The sequence below is a fragment of the Cebus imitator genome, unplaced genomic scaffold, assembly GCF_001604975.1.
Source record: "Cebus imitator isolate Cc_AM_T3 unplaced genomic scaffold, Cebus_imitator-1.0 Scaffold181, whole genome shotgun sequence".
NCBI classification, from domain to species: Eukaryota; Metazoa; Chordata; class Mammalia; order Primates; family Cebidae; genus Cebus; species Cebus imitator.
Genome location: NW_016107496.1, coordinates 2,266,072 through 2,286,321, shown reverse-complemented (window position 1 = coordinate 2,286,321; position 20,250 = coordinate 2,266,072). Strand labels below are relative to the sequence as shown.

Here is a 20,250-nt window from a genome sequence, read left to right as displayed (position 1 = left end):
AAAAAGACAGAAAAAGAAAAAAAAAAAAAAAAAAAAATCTGAGTGATTTTAAACACTTTTTTTTTTTTTTGAGACAACGTCTTGTACTGGTGCAGTGGCGAGATCTCAGCTCCCTGCAATCTCTGCCCCTGGTGGAGCAATTCTCCTGCCCCAAGCCTCCCAAGTAGCTGGGACTACAGGTGTGCACCACCACGCCCGGCCAATATTTTTTGTATTTTTAGCAGAGATGCGGTTTCACCATGTTGGCCAGGATGGTTTTGATCTCCTGACCTCGTGATCTGCCTGCCTAAGCCTTCCCAAAGTGCTGGATTTACAGGTGTGGGCCACCTTGCCTGGCCAACACTCTTATCATTGGTATATTTTTGTTTCAAAGGATTATCTTTTCTCTTTAAGACATGTTAACAATTAAGAATAAAACCATCAAGTCAAAATTCCAAGAATTTTTTATTACAGACCTACTATGTACTAAAAATACTACTAAGTTCATGGTTCTCAATTCCTATGTTAATTTTAAAACTGTTATGTTAATATTCTTATCAACAGAAAACTTCCTAAATCAAAACTAAAAAACTTTAGGAAGATCATCAACAAGGAAACCAGCTGAGCAAAAGCAAAAGGGTAACCAAGGTACTCACTAGTCTTGATAAACATCAGTGTAAAGACACATATTCTCAATTAAAATATATCACTACTTATTTTGCCACTGGGACAGGCTTGTATCAGAAAAACTGATACAAGTTTTCTTACCTGTTGTGCATCTACGTCTGACTGGAAAGTGATATACCAGTTGCTATTGTGTGCAAACTCACAGCTTATCACTTTGGGGCAGTTTTCACTTTTGAACAAAGCTTTCACTTCCTAAAAGGAAAAAAAAAAATCAGTTAACTCTAAAAAATACATCAATAATTGGCATTTTTTGTTTGTTTACTAGTAATGTTGAGCATCTCTTCATGTCTTTGATCTTTCCTATCACTCCACTTGTTAACTTTTGCCCATTTTTCTACTGAGGATAGACTGTGTTTCAAAACAAATACGGAGTTAGATATATTTGAATCTGGTCTCAAACTTCTGGATGCAAGCGATCCTTCTGCCTGAGCATCCCAAAGTGCTGAGATTCTAGGCATAAGCCACCCCACTTGGTCAGGGGATGCATTTTGTACATGACTTTGAAATGATTTATTTTACAGTCGGCAAGGCGTAAGTATTTTACTTCCAGTGGCAAGCCAAATGCTCCTCATAGTGAAATCTCCCCCGTCCTTTTCCTGCCTGGCCTGCCACAGGACAAGTGATATTCTTCATTAACATTTTCTAGGCAATAAAAATTTTCATGCATTCTCATTTAAGCCAGATGCTTTGCTTACAACATACACATTAACTCTGTGCAAATATATCTTCTCTTTTCCAAAATTAGTATAAACGTAAACAGAAATTCCACAGCTATATGGACTCAGAAAAAGGGTGACTACCAAAACTAAAGATGGTAAAACAGTTAATGGATTGAAAGATACTTCAAAAAAGAAAACAAAGTCTGGGTGCAGTGGCTCAGGCCTATAATCCCACCACTTTGATAGGCAAGTGGATCATGAGGTCAGGCATTCAAGACTAGCCTGACCAACATGGTAAAACCCCATCTCTACTAAAAATACAAAAATTAGCCAGGCATGGTAGCATGCACCTGTAATCCCAGCCAGGAGGCTGAGGCAGGAGAATTGTTTGAACCCAGGAGGCGGGGGTTGCAGTGAGCCTAGATGGCACCACTGCACTCCAGCCTGGGCAACAGAGCTAGACTCCCTCTCAAAAAAAAAAATATTTATATCTATATCTATATAGATATAGATAGACAGGTAAGATAGTGAATATTAAGTATCCTTAAGAAGTAAAAGAAGGAGCTGGGCGCCAGTGGCTCACACCTGTAATACCAGCACTTTGGGAGGCTGAGGCAGGAGGATGATGAGGTCAGGAGATTGAGGCCATCCTGGCTAACACAGTGAAACCTTGTCTCTACTAAAAATACAAAAAAAAAAAAAAAAAAAAAAAAATTAGCCAGGTGCAGTGGCAGGCATCTGTAATCCCAGCTACTTGGGAGGCTCAGGCAAGAGAATTGCCTGAACCCAGGAGGCAGAGGTTGCAGTAAGCCTAGTTCACACAACTGCACTCCAGCCTGGGTGACAGAGTGAGACTCAGGGTTCAAAAAAAAAAAAAGGAAAAGAAGTAAAAGAAGGAAAGAAAATATCTACCGAAACAGCAAAAGTCAAATGTAGCCTAGTAGCTCAGTGGCTCACTCCTATAAATCCCAGAACTTTGGGTGACTGAGGCAGGAGAATTGCTTGAGCTCAGGGCAAGCCTGGACAACACAGCTAGACACGTCTTTACAAAAAAAAAATTAAAAGTTGGCTGGGTGTGGTGGTGGGCACCTGTAGTCACAGCTACTCTGGACACTGAGGTGGGAGGATGGCTTGAGCAAAGGAGCTTGAGGCTGCAATGAGCTACGATCCTACCACTGTATTCCATCCTCAGCAACACAGCAAGGCCCTGTCTCAGAAAACCATTGATTGAGGAAAAATTTTTTTTAACATGAAAAAAAAATTTTAAAGAAGCAAAAAACAAAAACCCCTTGAAAACCCAACAAAACATTTGATGCCTTTTTTTTTTTTAAAAGACGGGGTTTCACCATGTTGGCCAAGGTGGTCCTGATCTACTGACTTGGTGATCTACCCGCCTCAGTCTCCCAAAGTGCTGGGATTACAGGCGTGAGCCACCATGCCCAGCCTTATCTGTTTTTATGTGTATGAACTCTTTATGTATTCAGAATATGAATTATTATAACCATAAAAATGATAATGAAGTGGGCACAGTGGCTTTGTGCCTGTAATCCCAGCACTTTGGGAGGCTGAGGTACACAGATCACTTGAGCCCAGGGGCTTGAGAACAGCCTGGGCAACATGGCAAAACCGCATCTCTACAAAAAAGTACAAAAATTAGCCAGGCATGGTGGCATGTGTCAGTAGTCCCAACTACTCAGGAGGCTGAGGTGCAAGGATCGCTTGAGCCCTTAAGGTCAAGGCTACAGTAAGCCAGGACTGTGCCACTGCACTCTACCCCAGGTGACAGACTAAGACCCTGTCTCGAAATAAAATAAAGTTATATTCTAAATGGCTGATAAATTACAATGTCAGTTACTAGTTAATCCTCATCTTCTTTAATGTATATCATGGGAACTTAACATGAAGCTCTGTTGCAAGTGATTATGACATGGGATTCAGATCAGAGCGATCATGTTCACACTCAAATTCCTGTCATTTAAGAGCCCATGTATCCTTGAGCAAGCTACTTAACCATCCTAACAATCAGCTACTTCATCAGTAAAACAGATAATAAAGTCTTTGGCTTTAAATAACTGCGAAGTACATGATAGCTAGTAGAGCCTAATTGTCAAATTTATTATATTTCATTCAAATATTATTTTATTCTGGTGCCTGTACCACACCACCTTTATGACTGCCAAATTTGCTTTGTATAATATTTTGCCGAACAGGATCAGTCCTGCCTCCTTAAACCTTCATCAAAATCTAGTTTTTCATTCATTCTTACAGATGAATTCTCAAGATCCCAAAAATAGTCTATTTATATATTAGCTGCCATGAAATCAATCTAGCAAATTCAGAATTAGTTTCACTGCAATATTTAGTCTACCCTTCTACGAAAACAGAATTATATCTTTTCGTTCCTCTATACCATTCTAGTACTTCAGGATTAATGAAACAAATTAACACAGTAATTGATGAAGGCATTGGCTTACATTTTGCTTGTGTACCTCTTCCAATTGGTTTTTCTTTCCCACGAAAGGCAGGAGAAACCTCTTCCAATTTAAACAGAGAACTTTTAGTGTTAACAATGATTAATAATTTACCTCTATTGGTGTTGTTTCAGGAATCTCTCTAAGAATTACAATACAACGCTTATGACTTGGTCTCACTTTCTCACCCTTCTCATCAACTTGTACCATGGGAGAAGCTGAAATTTAAAAGAAAGCGTATCATTCAAAAGTGACAAGTATTGCTTATAGCCATTACTGGAAAAAAAAAAAGAAAGAAAAAAAAGTGACAAGTAGTGATATTATTAATGCCATTAAAAAACTATTCAATTTACTTTCCAACTGTACTATTTGCAGATGTTGTGTTAATATTCCAAAGAAACTAAATTGTAGAATCAAAGATTATAGGTATGACAATTTTTTTGAGATTTATACGTAAAAAGAACACTATCAAATGCTATTCACTGAAAAAATATTCAGAGTACTTACTCTGTAACTTTGACACTGACTTAAGGGAGCATAAAACATGTATCTAATAAGGCAAATTTCTTTTATGCAATAACCAAATTCTTCGTTAAGATAACAATTGGATAGATAACTGGATGTTAACAGAAATTATCGTATTTTCATTAGCAAAACACTATTCTAAGGAATGTAATAAGATCTGATATGAAGAAATTCTTCCTAAGATTAAAGTTCAAGAAGCCCTTAAACCAAGAACTACGCACAAATTATAAGCTCGTCTTGATTTCAACTTAATTTTGCATACTACACAGACCCAAAAGCCATCTTTTAAATGCTGATCATACGGAAATATTATACTAAATATAGTACCAAATAGCCAAAACATTTCTCGTCTCTTGGAGAAATATACCAGATGGAGGTAATATACCAGATCTCCCTGAGTAGGTAAGTACATACAATAAAAGAAGTGTGGGCCGGGTGCGGTGGCTCACGCCTGTAATCCCAGTACTTTGGGAGGCCGAGGCGGGTGGATCACGAGGTCAAGAGATCGAGACCATCCTGGTCAACATGGTGAAACCCCGTGTCTACTAAAAATACAAAAAATCAGCTGGGCATGGTGGCGCATGCCTGTAATCCCAGCTACTCAGGAGGCTGAGGCAGGAGAATTGCCTGAACCCAGGACGCAGAGGTTGCGGTGAGCCGAGATTGCGCCATTGCACTCCAGCCTGGGTAACAAGAGTGAAACTCTGTCTCAAAAAAAAAAAAAAAAAAAGAAGTGTGATGGCATGGGTATAACAGCCAGGTTCCAGCCTGAACTGGTGGGAAATTCTGTCTCTCTGTCAACTTTTATGTAGATAAGACAGTGCCATTTTAAGAAATGGTGTCTTTATAAACCAATGAGAGATTCCATAAATGTTTGTAATCCTCTGGGAATGGAAATCTATTCCCATGTAAGTCTATTATCAGACTTGCTATACTTAACTTTTAAACATTTTCAACGTATCTCATATAAAAGTGAACATCTGGCAGGGTGTGCTGGCTCCCACCCGTAATTCCAGCACTTTGGGAGGCCAAGGCAGGCAGATCACCTGAGGTGAGTTCGAGACCAGCCTGACCAACATGAAGAAAACCCGTCTCGACTAAAAATACAAAAATTAGCCAGACATGGTGGCGCATGTCTGTAATCCCAGCTACTCAGGAGGCTGCAGTACAATTCCTTAAGCCCGGAAGGCAGAGATTGCGGTGAAATGAGATCTCCAACTTGGGCAACAAGAGCGAAACTCCCTCTCAAAAAAAAAAGGGTCAAGATCTGCCTTTATTCCCTCAAATAATTAACAAAACCCACCTAGTATCAAGAAATACTGATACAAGACACAAAATCCAGCAAAAATGCTTAAAGCTTCAGTCAAGAAAATAAAAACTCATTACCAAACTTCAGAGCAGTATTTGTCAAACTGCCCATCGCAACTCATTAGTAGGTTGTAAAATCAACACATCTGTTACAAATATTTTTAGTTGGGGATAGGTATATGGTGTGTATTGGGGCTATGACGTAAAATGTGCTTCTTATTTGGGTTCAAAAGCCTGAAATACATTTTTTTTTTCTTTTTTTGAGACGGAGTTTCGCTCTTGTTACCCAGGCTGGAGTGCAATGGCGCGATCTCGGCTCACCGCAACCTCCGCCTCCTGGGTTCAAGCAATTCTCCTGCCTTAGCCTCCCGAGTAGCTTGGACTACAGGCATGCGCCACCATGCCCAGCTAATTTTTGTATTTTTAGTAGAAACAGGGTTTCACCATGTTGACCAGATGGTCTCGATCTCTTGACCTCGCGATCCACCTGCCTCGGCCTCCCAAAGTGCTGGGATTATAGGCGTGAGCCACCGCGCCCTGCCTCTGAAATACATTTTTTAAAGGTTGTGTGATAACAATATCTAACAGTCCAGAAAAATGAGATTTAATTTAAATTAAATTTAATTGAAAAAAAAAATTTTTTTTTGAGATGGGGTCGCTCTGTTGCCCAGGCTGGAGTGCAGTGGGTTCCATCTCTGTCTCCTGGGTTCGACTGATTCTCCTGCCTCAGTCTCCCAAGTAGCTGGGATTACAGGTCCTGACTAATTCTTAAGTAAGCATGATGCTGAACAACCAAGTGCAGAATTGCGACAGAAGCTATATAAAGGCTGGGCATGGTGGCTCATGCCTGTAATACCAGCACTCTGGGAAGCCGAGGCAGGTGGATCACGAGGTCAGGTGTTTGAGACCAGCCTGAACAACATAGTGAAACCTCCTCTCTACTAAAAATACAAAAAAGTTAGCTGGGCATGGTGATGGGTGCCTGTAATCCCAGCTCCTTGGGAGGCTGAGGCAGGAGAATTACTTGAACCCAGGAGGCAGAGGCTGCGGTGAGCTGGGACTACACCACTGCACTCCAGCCCAGGCCACAGTGCAAGACTCTGTTTCCAAAAAAAAAAAGGTAGAAGGATGGCTTGAGCCCAGAGTTTGAGGCTGTTGTGAGCTGCAATTTGCACCACCATACTCCCACCTGAGTGACAGAGCAAGACCCTGTCCCATACCCAAAAATAAAAAAAAGATAATTTGGAACAAAACAACAAAATAAAGGGGTTGGGGGCAGTAAAAAACAATTCTCTACATGATCAGAAGTCAAAATAACATGCAATGTGTAAAATTAAAAAAAAAAAAGCTAAAAGCCATTTTTACATACATCTTAACACTTCAAGAATTAGATCAGGATCTGTAGTCAACTTCTTTATTTCTTCCATGTTGGCAACTGTCCAAATTGGGATGAACTGATCACTATCCATTTGAGATATCAAGTAAAGATCCTTTGACAAATTTTCTCTAAAAAGAATAAATAAAAGCAATAGTACTATAAAACAAACAATTATTAAAAAGTACCTAATGAGAAGAGGTATCTTATTCATTTTTCTTACTTTTTAAATGCATGGAAATAAGATTAATAACACTAAACTTTTCAGGGAACTCACAAAAGTTGTTAAAAGTTCAAAAGACACTCATGTAATATACATACATTAGTTAATATAACCTTTACAGTATCTAAATTCCCAAACACATCTAGCACAACAGTGGACAATTAGTTATATTAATATGTGAATAGGCTTAACATTACAAGTAGCATTTTAACAAAACATTACATATAGCCTAGTCCCATCTTATAAATACTTCATCAGTGATATTAGAATATGCATGATAAAAGCTGTAGCTCAACTATGAACTAATTCATGAAGGATTTTCTATTTCTTCTTTTTTTTTTTTGAGATAGAGTATTGCTGTCTGTCACTCAGGCTGGAGTGCAATGACATGATCTCGGCTCACTGCAACCTCCACCTCCTGGGTTCAAGCAATTCTCTTGCCTCAGCCTCCTGAGTAGCTGGGATTACAGGCACGCGCCACCACGTCCAGCTAACTTTTGTAGTTTTAGTAGAGACGGAGTTTCTCCATGTTGGTCAGGCTGGTCTCAAACTCCTGACCTCATGATCTGCAGGCCTCAGCCTCCAAAAGTGCTGGGATTACAAGCGTGAGTCACTGCGTTTCGGTCAGATTTTCTATTTCTTAATGTATTTTTTTTTTTTTTTAAATAGAGTTTCTCTTTTGTTGCTCAGGCTGGAGGTGCAAAGGCGCTATCTCAGCTCATTGCAACCTCTGCCTCCTGCAGTCAAGCAATTCTCTTCCCTCAGCCTCCCAAGTAGCTGGGATGATAGGCATGCACTACCAAGCCCAGCTAATTTTTTGTATTTAGTAGAGAAAGGGTTTCCCATCTTGGCCAGGCTGGTCTCAAACTCCTGACCTCAGGTGATCCACCTGCCTCAGCCTCCCAAAGTTCTGGGATTACAGGTATGAGCCACTGCGCCTGGCCAAAATATATATTTTAAATTATTTAAGTCCTCATGCACCGCCACAATGGTGCACATGAATGTCCTCGCTGATGCTCTCAAGAACATCAACAATGCTGAAAAGAAAAGCAAACGCCAGGTGCTTATTAGGCCATGCTCCAAAGTCATCAGCCGGTTTCTCACTGTGATGATGAAGCATGGTTACATTAGCGAATCTGAAATCACTGATAATCACAGAGCTGAGAAAATCGTTGTGAACCTCACACACAGGCTAAACAAGTGTGGAGTGATCAGCCCCAGATTTGATGTGCAACTCAAAGACCTAGAAAAATGGCAGAATAATCTGCTTCCATTCCGCTAGTTTGGTTTCATTGTACTGACAACCTCAGCTGGCATCACGGACCATGACGAAGCAAGACGAAAACACACAGGAGGGAAAATCCTGGGATTCTTTTTCTAGGGATGTAATACATATATTTATAAATAAAATGCCTTATGGGCTCTGAAAAAAAAAATTACGTAAGTCAAACACGCTTATAAAAATGCACACTGGCTGGGCGATGTGGCTCAGGTTTGTAATCCCAGCACTTTGGGAGGCTGAGGTGGGTGGATAATTTGAGGCCAAGAATTCAAGACCAACCTGGCCACCATGGTGAAACCCCCCACCTCTACTAACAATACAAAAAATTGGCCAAGCGTGGTGGCTCAGGCCTGTAATCCAGCACCTTGGGAGGCCGAGGTGGGCAGATCACCAGAGGTCAGTTTGAGACCAGCCTGGCCAACTTGGCAAAACCCTATCTCTACTAAAAATACAAAAATTAGCTGGGCATGATGGCGCACACATGTAATCCCAGTGACTTGGAGGCTGAGGCAGGAAAACTGCTTGAACCCAGGAGGCAGAGGTTGCAGTGAGCCAAGATGGAGCCACTGCACTCCAGCCTGGGCGACAAAGACTCTGCCTCAACAAAAAAAATTAGTCAGGCTTGGTGGCAGGGGCCTGTAATCACAGCTACTCAGGAGGCTAAGGTAGGATAATCACTTGAACCGGGGAGTCAGAGGTTGCAGTGAGCCAAGATCACGCCACTGTGAAACTCCATCTCAAAAAATAAAAATAAAAAAATACATATTTAATATTAACACAAAAGATTCTTTAAGGTACATTTTTTAAAAAGATGCAGGTCGGGCGCGGTGGCTCAAGCCTGTAATCCCAGCACTTTGGGAGGCCGAGGCGGGTGTATCACAAGGTTAAGAGATCGAGACCATCCTAGTCAACATGGTGAAACCCCGTCTCTACTAAAAAACTACAAAAAATTAGCTGGGCATGGTGGCACGTGCCTGTAATCCCAGCTACTCAGGAGGCTGAGGCAGGAGAATTGCCTGAACCCAGGAGGCGGAGGTTGCGGTGAGCCGAGATCGCGCCATTGCACTCCAGCCTGGGCAAAAAAAGAAAAACAACCAAAAAAAAAAAAAAAAAAAAAAAAAAAAAAAGATGCAAACACTTGCATCTTACACACAAAATCTTGCTTAATAAACTTAAGTAAAATCAAATTCACACCTTGCTATACACATCAAATATCCTTTGAAACAGCCTGGCTATAAATAGCTGGAAGTTTTTGCTTATAAGCCCCCTTCTCAAAGAGTACTGAACTGACCACCCTATTTAAAACTGCAACCACCCAGGCACTCCTGATTTCTGTACTTGCATTTAATTTTTTCCCATAGCACTTATCACCTAACATACTTCTGAGTTGTTTATTTATTATGTTTGTTTTGTGTTCCCCCAGTCACAATATAGGTACCATGGAGGATCTTTGTTGTTCCATCAATATGTGTTGGTCAGACACTATGGCTCATGCCTGTAATCCCAGCACTCTGGGAGGCTGAGGTGGGCGGATCACCTGAGGTCAGGAGTTCAAGACCAGCCTGGCCAACATGGTGAAACCTGTCTCTACTAAAAATACAAAAAATTAGCTGGGTGTCGTGGCAGGTGCCTGTAAGCCCAGCTACTCGGGAGGCTGAGGCAGAAGAATCATTTCAACCCCGGAGGTGGAGGTTGCAGTGAGCCAAAAAAGAAAAGAATCTGAAAATAAGATAACTCCAGATATGATCTTTACAAAACTAAAAAGTTATAGCCTAAATGAACTCTGAAATTTAGCAGGTTTGTTCTTATACAGTGATTCAAAACTCTTAAAGAAACTGTACCTTGTCAGAAATAAATCAAATTAATGGACATAACATCCAACATTTGACTATTCATGAATAATACCTGATATGTATTTTTTTCGCTTTTTAAAATTATATATTATTTATTATTTTTTTTTTAATTAATACCTGATATGTATTAAAGGCAATTTTGCTGAGCTACAAATGTCAATTACCCAACTGGTTCAAACCAGATCACAGTCCTGAGTAGGATGTGATAGATCATGACCAGTAGGAACTCCCACTGCAGCAACTAAAAAAGCTTGGATAAACTACAAAAAATCATGTGTTTGGAGATGTGGAAGAACTGTGGAAGCTTCAATCACAAAAGGACTAAAATGCCCAAAAAGAAGATCTTTCTTTCCCAAGAGCATCTGCAGATCTTAACTCAGACTCTACTGGACAATAGAGAAACCAGCAGATCTCTAGACAGTTGTGTATAAATATGTGGTATGTGTAATGGGCACAGAACTAAAATTATGAATTAAAATTATGGGAGCCATCAACACAGCTGATTTTCCCAATACAATGTTCCCTGAGTTTTAAGGGGAAAGATGGGAGATAGGCTGAAAAGATGCAAGCAAAAATGCTGCAAATCCAGTCTCCCCCTTAAGACACTGCCAATTTTCAAGTAGTATGGGGTAAGAAGTTAAAACATCTAAATCTCAAACCTCTATATTAGAGATCTAAATCTCCTTTATTTTGTAAGATGAGGGTGACTGCCAAGCTCTAAATCAAAAGCCTGAAAGAAAGGGCCATGAAGAAGGAATAGAGCTAAATCAAAGGTGAATTGAGTCTAATTAAAATGGTTGCTCAGCCCTGACCTCGCTCAATTCCTCACTGGATTGAAGCAATCAACATTTCACTCTCTGCCTAACAGAAAAAAAGCTCAAACTCTGTCTCGTTTTATCACCTGCAGCTTCTATGCTTCTTCTGTATGTAATGTACAGCATATAATCAAAATTTACAAGACATACAAAAAGGCAGTAAATTATGACAGATAATTCAAGAGAAGAAACACTGACAATACAAGCAGACCCAAAAATGATCCAGTTAGTAGGTGTAAAATTCACCCAGGCTGGAGTGCAGTGGTGTGATCTCAGCTTACTGAAAACTCCACCTGCTGGGTTGAAGCAATTCTCCCACCTCAGCCTCCCAATAGCTGGGACTACAGGTACACGCCACCATACCCAGCTAATTTTTGTATTTTTAGTAGAGACGAAGTTTTGGCCAGGCTGGTCTTGGACTCCTGACCTCAGGGGATCCACCCACCTCGGCCTCCCAAAGTACAGGCTAAAGTAACTATTACATATATTTTATTGTTACTGGTTTGTTTGTTTTTTTTTTGAGATGGAGTCTCATTCTGGTCGCCCAGGCTAGAGGCTAGCTGTTATCTCAGGTCATTGCAACCTCCACCTCTGGGGTTCAAGTGATTCTCCTGCCTCAGCCTCCCAAGTAGCTGGGATTACAGGCACCTGCTACCATGCTTGGCTAGTTTTGTATTTTTAGTAGAGATGGGGTTTTGCTATCCTGGCCAAACTTGTCTCGGACTCCTGACCTCAGATGATCCACACACCTTGGCCTCCCAAAGTATAGGCTAAAGTAACTATTACTTTTTTTTTTGAGATGGATTCTCACTCTTGTTGCCCAGGCTGGAGGCCAGCCATGATCTCAATTCACTGCAACTTCTGCCTCCCGGGTTCAAGTGATTCTTCTGCCTCAGCCTGCTGACTAGCTGGGATTACAGGCGCCTGTCACCACGCCTGGCTAATTTTTGTATTTTTAGTAAAGACAGATTCACCATCTTGGCCAGGCTGGTCTCAAACTACTGACCTCCAGTTATCTGCCTACCTCAGAGTCCCAAAGTGCTGGGATTATAGGCATGAGCCACTGCACCCAGCCAATAATTCTTTTTTTTTTTCCCCCCCCCTTCCCAATAACTCTTATCTGTAAATAAGACTTCTCCAAGCCGGGTGCAGTGACTCACATCTATAATGCCAGCACTTTGGGAGGTTGAGGCAGGAGGATCACAAGGTCAAGAGATTGAGACCATCCTGGCCAACACAGTGAAACCCTGTCTCTACTAAAATACAAAAATTAGGTGGGTGTGGTGGCGCACGCCTGTAGTCCCAGCTACTCGGGAGGCTGAGGCAGGAGGATTACTTGAACCCGGGAGGCAGAGGTTGCGGTGAGCCGAGATCACACCATTGCACTCCAGCCTGGGTAACAAGAGTGAAACTCTGTCTCAAAAAAAAAAAAAAAATCTAGTTAAATATACTGAACAGTAATACGAAACACATCATTAAAAGAAAATAATAATCACTCTCCTTGCACTCTATTTCACACATATTTTACATCTACTAATCAAATTCAATAAAGGAGAAACAGCAATATAAAATGAAGTACCGTGAAAAACAGAATTCTAATTGTTTCTTCAGACATTCTTTTAGGTCTTCTGTAGAAATTGCTGAATTGCTTTCTCCTGATGGTAGAAAAGAGGAGGAAAAAAAGTTAATAGCATGTTATCTGAAGTGATAAATCTGACATATTGTTGTACTCAGAAGCCACAAAGTCTACAATCAAAATTCACAACAAGAATATTTTTTGAGAGAGAGAGAGAGAGACAGGGTCTTCCTTTTCTCTAAGGAGTACAGTGGTGTGATCATGGCTCAATATAGCCTCAACTTCCTGGGTTCAAATGGTCCTCCCACCTTGGCTTCTTGAGTAGCTAAGACCACAAACTTGTGCCACCACACCCAGCTAAACTTTTATTTTTGTGTAGAGACAGGCTCTCATTATGTTGTCCAGACTGTTGTCAAAATACTGGGCTCAAGCACATCTCCCACCTTGGCCTCCTACCACAGGTGTAAACCACTATGTCTGGCCCAAACTCTATTTATTATTTGGACAGTTCAAAGTCTAACTAATTTCTCTCAACCTAGATATTCTTTCATCAGACACATTTCATATTAGTTTAAGAGTTATTTTTGGCCGGGCGCAGTGGCTCACGCCTGTAATCCCGGACTTTGTAGATCACAAAGTCAAGAGATTGAAACCATCCTGGCCAACATAGTGAAACCTCGTCTCTACTAAAAATATAAAAATTAGCAGAGTGGCTCATGTTTGTAATCTCAGCTACTCCAGAGGCTAAGGCAGGAGAATTGCTTGAACCTGGAAGGCAGAGGATGCAGTGAGCCAAGATCGTGCCACTGTATTCCAGCTTTGGCAACAGAGCAAGACTCCGTCTCAAAACAAACAAACAAAACTCATCCACCTAAATGCTAAATAAGCAATCAAATTCATTTAACATTCCAATGTCATTTATAGAAAACTCATTAAAACACCAACTGCTTGCCATCTCACTTCAACTCTATGTTCAAAGTTGGCAGTTGTTAGGCATACATACACACACAGACACATATATATACACATAATTTTTTTTTTTCAGACACAGTTTCACTCTGTTACCCAGGATGGAGTGCAGTGGTGCTATCTCAGGATTATAGGAGCATGCCACCGCGCCACCCTTTTTCTTCCCCCAGTATGATAGAGTGTTTCACCATGTTGACCAAGCTGGTCTTGAACTCCTGACCTCAAGTGATCTATACTTGAGTGAGACTTCATCTCAAAAAATAAATAAAATAAAATAATCTTCTTTTCAAATAAAAAAAAAATGCCATAGGTTTATCAGAGAAAGGATATAGAGACCGTGCACGTGGGGGATGTGCTGGACTCTCTCATTTTAACAATAAAACCATCAAGTTTACCAGAAACATCGTATATTTGGTAACTCAGATCTTCTGGTCCTAAAATCATCCCATCGGTTGACTCTTCAATGCCTGTAGTATTTCTTGCGGTTTCACAAGACGAAGAATACATTACTTCATATTCTTTATATATATCTTCTGAGAGCTCTGCATTACCTGTATTAAAGACAGACACTGAAAGTAAATAAGAATTCTTTAAATTCCATTTTCAGGAACTGTGGGCAGTAACTCACCTATAAAAAGATTCTAAGGAATTCTACCAGTTGGGAATATGTTCGAATGGTTTTTGTTTGTTTGTTTTTCCAAGACAGTGTCTTGCTCTGTCACCCAGGCTGGAGTGCAGTGGGATGATCTCAGCTCACTGAAAATTCCACCTCCCAGGTTCAAGCAATTTTCCTGCCTCAGCCTCCTTAGTACCTGGGATTACAGGCACCCACCATCATGCCCGGCTAATTTTTGTATTTTTAGTAGAGACGGGGTCTCACCATGTTGGCCAGGCTGGTCTTGAACTCCTGACCTCGTGATCTACCCGCGTTGGCCTCCCAAAGTGCTGGGATTACAGGCATGAGCCACCACACCTGGCTGTTCACATGGTTTTAAGCAAGAGTTATCATTCCAAGGGAGTCAAGTTTTGACATTTACTGATAAACTAAAATGATCAACAATTGCTAAAACGTATACAGCATTATCCATGTGTCAGACTATTCCATGCACTTTATTCATTTAATTCTCAGAAAATCCTATGCTGTAATTATTATTGTTTCTGTTTTAAAGATGGAGGCAAAAAGCACCGAGAAATTAAGTTATTTGCCCAAGGACGAACAGTGAGTAAATGGCACAGTCAATTATGGTAGATAAAAGCTAATTTATAAATATCACTATTATAGATGGGCTGCATGGTGAACCCAAAGACATAACTATTACTTGAAATTAGTGGCAATCTATTCATGTTAGATATAAATGAGAATTTTATACAAACTACATGTTAAACATTTATAAATGCTAGATGCAGTATGTTTAAGGGAAGAAAATTTTATGAATATACTTCATCAAATAATCAAAGGATGTATCCTGGCCAGGTACAGTAGCTCGCATCTGTAATCCCAGCACTTTGGGAGGCCAAGGGTGGTGGATCATTTGAGGTAAGGAGTTCAAGACCAGCCTGGCCAACGTGGTAAAACCCTATCTCAACTAAAAATACAAAAGTTCAGCTGCACGCAGTGGCTCATGCCTATATCTCAGCACTTTAGGGGACCCAGGTGGGTGGATCACCAGCCTGCACATCGTGAAACCCTGTCTCTACTAAAAACACAAAAATTACCCAGCGTGGTAGCGGGCACCTGTAATCCCAGCTAATTGGGAGGCTGCGGCAGGAGAATCACTTGAACCTGCGAGGCAGAAGCTGCAGTGAGCGAAGATTGTTCCACTGTACTCCAGCCTGGGTGACAGAGCAAGGCTCCATCACACACACACACACACACACACACACACACACACACACACACAAGCAGGGAGGATATATTTCAAGTTCAGTAAACTTGCTTGGCCATACTTGGCCATATGTTTAACCAAACTGTGATTTTTTTATGATCAAATATTTAAGACTTACCCTCAGGATAAGCACCTGATGTAGCTGCTGTTTCATGCCAACAACTTCCAGCTCCATGAGTTACTGGGGTGGCATCAGTATTTCCAGGAGCAATTTCTTGCCATACTTTGGCATTAGGATTTAAACCAGTTCCTTTAGATGTTACCTGCTAAATAATTGAAGGATCTATTTGTAAATTTTAAAAAATAGAGCATGAAAATTACAAATTTAGATAAAATTGCTTTTCCATTACTTAAAAGTGAGAAGAAACCCAATAATTCTATTTAACAAATAGCAAATATTAATGTTTTTGATCAACTAATAGCTATTTAAAATTTAGCTTCCTACATAATAAAAAATATGTATCTCTATAAAATATTAAAATAGAAATACTGCCCAGGTGCAACGGCTCATGCCTGTAATCCCACCACTTTGAGAGGCTGAGCCAGGAGGATAGCATGAACCCAGAAAGTTCAAGGCTACAGTCAGCTATAAACACACCATCACACTCCAGCCTAGGAGACAGAGGGAGATCCCTGTCTCAGAAAAAGAAGTAAAATAGAAATACTGCTTTACCCCAACCTACTTATAAGTGTCACAAAATTTACATAAACTATTTACATAACTTCTGAGATACCTGTGTATTTGTGCATCTACAACAAAATTTTTTTACAGTAATATTCCAGAATATTATGAATTTTTATTGCCATCTAAGCTGTGACAGAGATTTCGGAGTCTGAATAATTCTATCACTGGAAATTTTATCCCAAGTTAAAAGCAATGATGTGCTTTATACTGGAATGTTTTTTTCCATCTGTCCTGACAGTGTATGTTCTTAATGTCTATAGCGTAACTATTTTAAATAGTACCATTTAAAGTAATCTCTTGAGGCAGGGTGCAATGGCTCATTCCTGTAATCCCAGCACTTTGGGAGGCCAAGGCAGGCGGATCACTTGAGCTCATGAGTTCAAGACCAGCCTGAGCAACATAGTGAAACCCTGTCTCTACAAAAAATACAAAATTAGCGCACATGGTGGTAGGCGCCTGTAGTTCCAGCTACTTAGGAGGCTGAGGTGGAAAGACGGCTTGAGCCTGGGACACAGAGGTTGCAGTGAGCCAAGTTTGCATCACTGTACTCCAGCCTGGGAGACAGAGTGAGACTCTGTCTCTCAAAACAAAACAAAACAAAAACACACACACAAAACAAACATAATGCCCTGTTCCATGTCTAGGTTCATTCATATCTTGGGAGCAAGGGTGGAGCCTCAAAATGGTGATGGTAGTGAGGAATACTTTTTCACCTAGAATTTCCAAGTGTAAGATAATAAGTACAGACCTTTTAATGATTTTTATTATTGTCTCAAAATTCCCTACAGAAAATACATCTGTTTTCTACCCACAGAAGGGCAGTACTCTCCCACCCCTCTGCCTTTGGTAGCCACTGATTTGAAGCTGAGTTGACTGGTGAATGTGATGTTGGAATTTAGGTACCACATAATTTTCATGTTGAGAAGGGGATAATCTATTTTAATGAAATTTGCTACTCATATGTATGCCCTAAAAAATAATCATTACAGCATAAGAAGAAGTACAACTAAGCACTGTGGACTGGAGGTGGGATACCTACCCAACAAGCCCACCCTAATGTGCCATCTGAGGACCTGCAGAAAGGACAGTAAGGAAGGAGACAGCAGCCTCAGTCCAGAGATCACCCTATCCACCTCCCTCAGGGGTTCAATGTAGTTTGATCCTGACATTCAACCCTTCATGTCCTCCTTCCTGGTCAGGAAGATGGTTGGGTATAGCGGGTGGAGGCGAGGAGGAGGAGGTACAGAACGGGGTGCAATATTCGAGTAGAGAGATTCTAGAGAAGGGCAAACTAGGGTGGGTAACTATGGAATTAAACAGAAGAAAGAAGCCTCTATTTGTAACCCTGGAATCCTGCAGGGGAGGAAAGAGGAAACAGGCAAGGGGAGGTGGGAAGGAGAAGCTGAGGAGGAGGCAACTTACTTATTTCTCCCTGCCTCTTCTGAAAAGTTCCACTCCTTTATGTTAATCCCAGTCTGAGACAGGACCAGAGAGTTTCCAGGGACAAACTGGTAGTTTGTGTCCCGGGGGGACAAATAATCTAGGAAGTGAATTGCAGAGCTGGCAGGAAAAGCTGGGGTCCACCTCAGTAAGACCCAGCTCCTGACTCCAAGTGAGCTTTCACACTGATGCTGTAGGTGACAATAAGAGAGATGATGAAGATGCGAAAGCCCACCACTAAGGGTGATAAATTCAAATTCTTCGGGTACAGCATAATTTTTGACTGATAGCAAAATAGAACTCTGAGGAGCTTGTGATAGCCCAGCTCTCCTGCCATGTCAACAATATTTGACGTTAATTGTTTTCAATAGGAGAAAATGCATGTATTTACATGCTTATTCTTCTTCTTTCCTCCATTCTGAGAATACCAAATATGTGCCTACCAAGAAGATGGCAGATGGTAAAGGTACAGCTCTCAGACACAGAGATCAAACTTTTGAATCCCGATAAATACAGAGTACAATACTCATTTAGTAAATAAGATCTGTACATGAAAAAGATACAGTGAAAAAACCATATACCTATTAGAAATACCCCTAACTCATGGAGTTGCTATGCATAGTAGTGTGTGGATTAAGTAAAGCAAAATCATCCTTTCAAGGTAGTTTAATAATCACTGTCTAAACACACAACGATTGAGATGCCAGAATCACTCCTGAATCCAAAAGCAGTTCTAACACAAACTTTGTATTATTGTGTGATCTTGGCAAAATTTCTTCATTCTTCTGAGTCTCAATTTTTGTTACTGTAAATTGAGGTAAAACATCCTTATTTTTATTCTTATTATTTCCAGAGACAAGGTCTCCTCTGTCACCCAGGCTGGAGTGCAGTGGTATGCTCATAGCTCACTGCAGCCTCAAACTCCAGGGTTCACATGATCCTCTTGCTTCAACCTCCTGAGTAGCTAGGACTACAGGCATGGAACACCATGCGCTGCTAAGTAAAAAAATTTTTTTGGCAGAGTTGGGTTCTCATTATGTTGCCCAGGCTAGTCTCAAACTCCTGGCCCCAAAAGAACCTCTCAACCTCAGCCTCCCAAATCACTGGGATTACAGGCATGAGCCACTGCACTGTGCCAAAGACCTTATTTTAAAAATTACATTACATTAATGCTTGAAAAGTAATTAATAACCAGTATAAACACTGCATGGGGGGGGCAGTGGCTCACGCCTGTAATCCCAGCACTTTGGGAGGCAGAGGCAGGCGGATCACGAGGTCAGGAGTTCATGACCAGCTTGACCAATATGGTGAATCCCCATCTCTTCTAAAAACACAAAAACTAGTCAGGAGTGGTGGCACATGCCTGTAAACTCAGGTACTCGGGAGGCTGAGGCAGGAGAATTGCTTGAACCTGGCAGGTGGAGGTTGCAGTGAGTCGAGATTGTGCCACTGCACTCCAGCCTAAGCCAGAGAGCAAGGCTCCGCCTCAAAACAACAACAAGAACAACAGCAAACCACTGCATATCCTCTTTTATGAAGCATGTTGGTTTTGAACGAAAGGCTATTCTGCTGTCTCACCCTCAAAAGTATACTACACAAACACCAAAGCGTTCTATCAAAATAACTGCACAGGGAAGTTAAATGTAAACTATTATGTCACAGAAAATTAGCTTTGAAAAAAAAACATAAAAATTACAAAAGGTGATTATAGGATGCTATAAAACGGAAACCTAAAAAACCTAAAAAGACTAAGAAAATAGGCCGGGCACAGTGGCTCCAACCTGTAATCCCAGCATGTTGGGAGGCTGAGGTGGGCGGATCACCTGAGGACAGGAGTTCAAAACCAGCCTGGCCAACATGGTGAGACCCTGTCTCTAACAAAATATAAAAACTATCTGGGCACGGTGGCAGGTACCTGTAATTCCAGCTACCTGGGAGGCTGAGGCAGGAGAATCACTTGAGCTTGGGAGGCAGAGGTTGCAGTGAGCCGAAACTGTGCCACTGCACTCCAGCCTGGGCAATAGAGCCAGGCTGGAGTGCAGGAGCCACAACCTTGGCACACTGCAACCTCTGCCTCCCAGGTTCAAGGGATTCTCCTGCCTCGGCTTCTCAAGTAGCTGGGACTACAGGTACGCACCACCACACCCAGCTGGTTTTTGTATTTTTAGTACAGACGGCCACCGTCTGTATTTTTAGGCCATCCTGGCCACCATGTTGGCCAGGATGGGCTCGATCTCTTGACCTCATGATCCACCCGCCTCGGCCTCCCAAAGTGTTGGCATTACAGGCGTGAGCCACCGCGACCAGCTGGATTTTCTAGTTTTCCTGCTTTTCCATATTTAATCAACCCTAAGATGCATATTTTTGCACATTTTAACTTTGAAAATTGGGATACATCTTAAGATATTTGGTGTAAATCAACGTAAAACATCCTTATTTTTATTCTTATTATTTCCAGAGACAAGGTCTCCTCTGTCACCCAGGCTGGAGTGCAGTGGTATGCTCATAGCTCACTGC

General features: G+C 41.2%; 1 protein-coding gene across 17 annotated transcripts in view; it reads right to left on the bottom strand.

The window, feature by feature from the left end:
* The window catches only part of LARP4 (La ribonucleoprotein 4), an 81,957-nt gene that overhangs the window by 38,213 nt on the left and 23,494 nt on the right, over positions 1-20,250 (bottom strand). For 12 of the 17 annotated variants that reach the window (XM_017545834.2, XM_037744709.1, XM_017545840.2 and 9 more), the window contains 6 exons: positions 15,727-15,874; positions 14,118-14,273; positions 12,757-12,832; positions 6,999-7,135; positions 3,911-4,014; positions 748-858 (listed from right to left, as the gene is read on the bottom strand). In XM_017545834.2, coding sequence (XP_017401323.1) covers positions 748-858; positions 3,911-4,014; positions 6,999-7,135; positions 12,757-12,832; positions 14,118-14,229 — 540 coding nt within the window. In that variant the 5' untranslated portion in view covers positions 14,230-14,273; positions 15,727-15,874. Of the gene's footprint in view, positions 1-747; positions 859-3,910; positions 4,015-6,998; positions 7,136-12,756; positions 12,833-14,117; positions 14,274-15,726; positions 15,875-17,715; positions 17,733-19,943; positions 19,960-20,250 lie in introns of those variants that run through there. The other 5 variants (XM_037744706.1, XM_017545830.2, XM_037744708.1 and 2 more) reach the window with 3 other exon arrangements.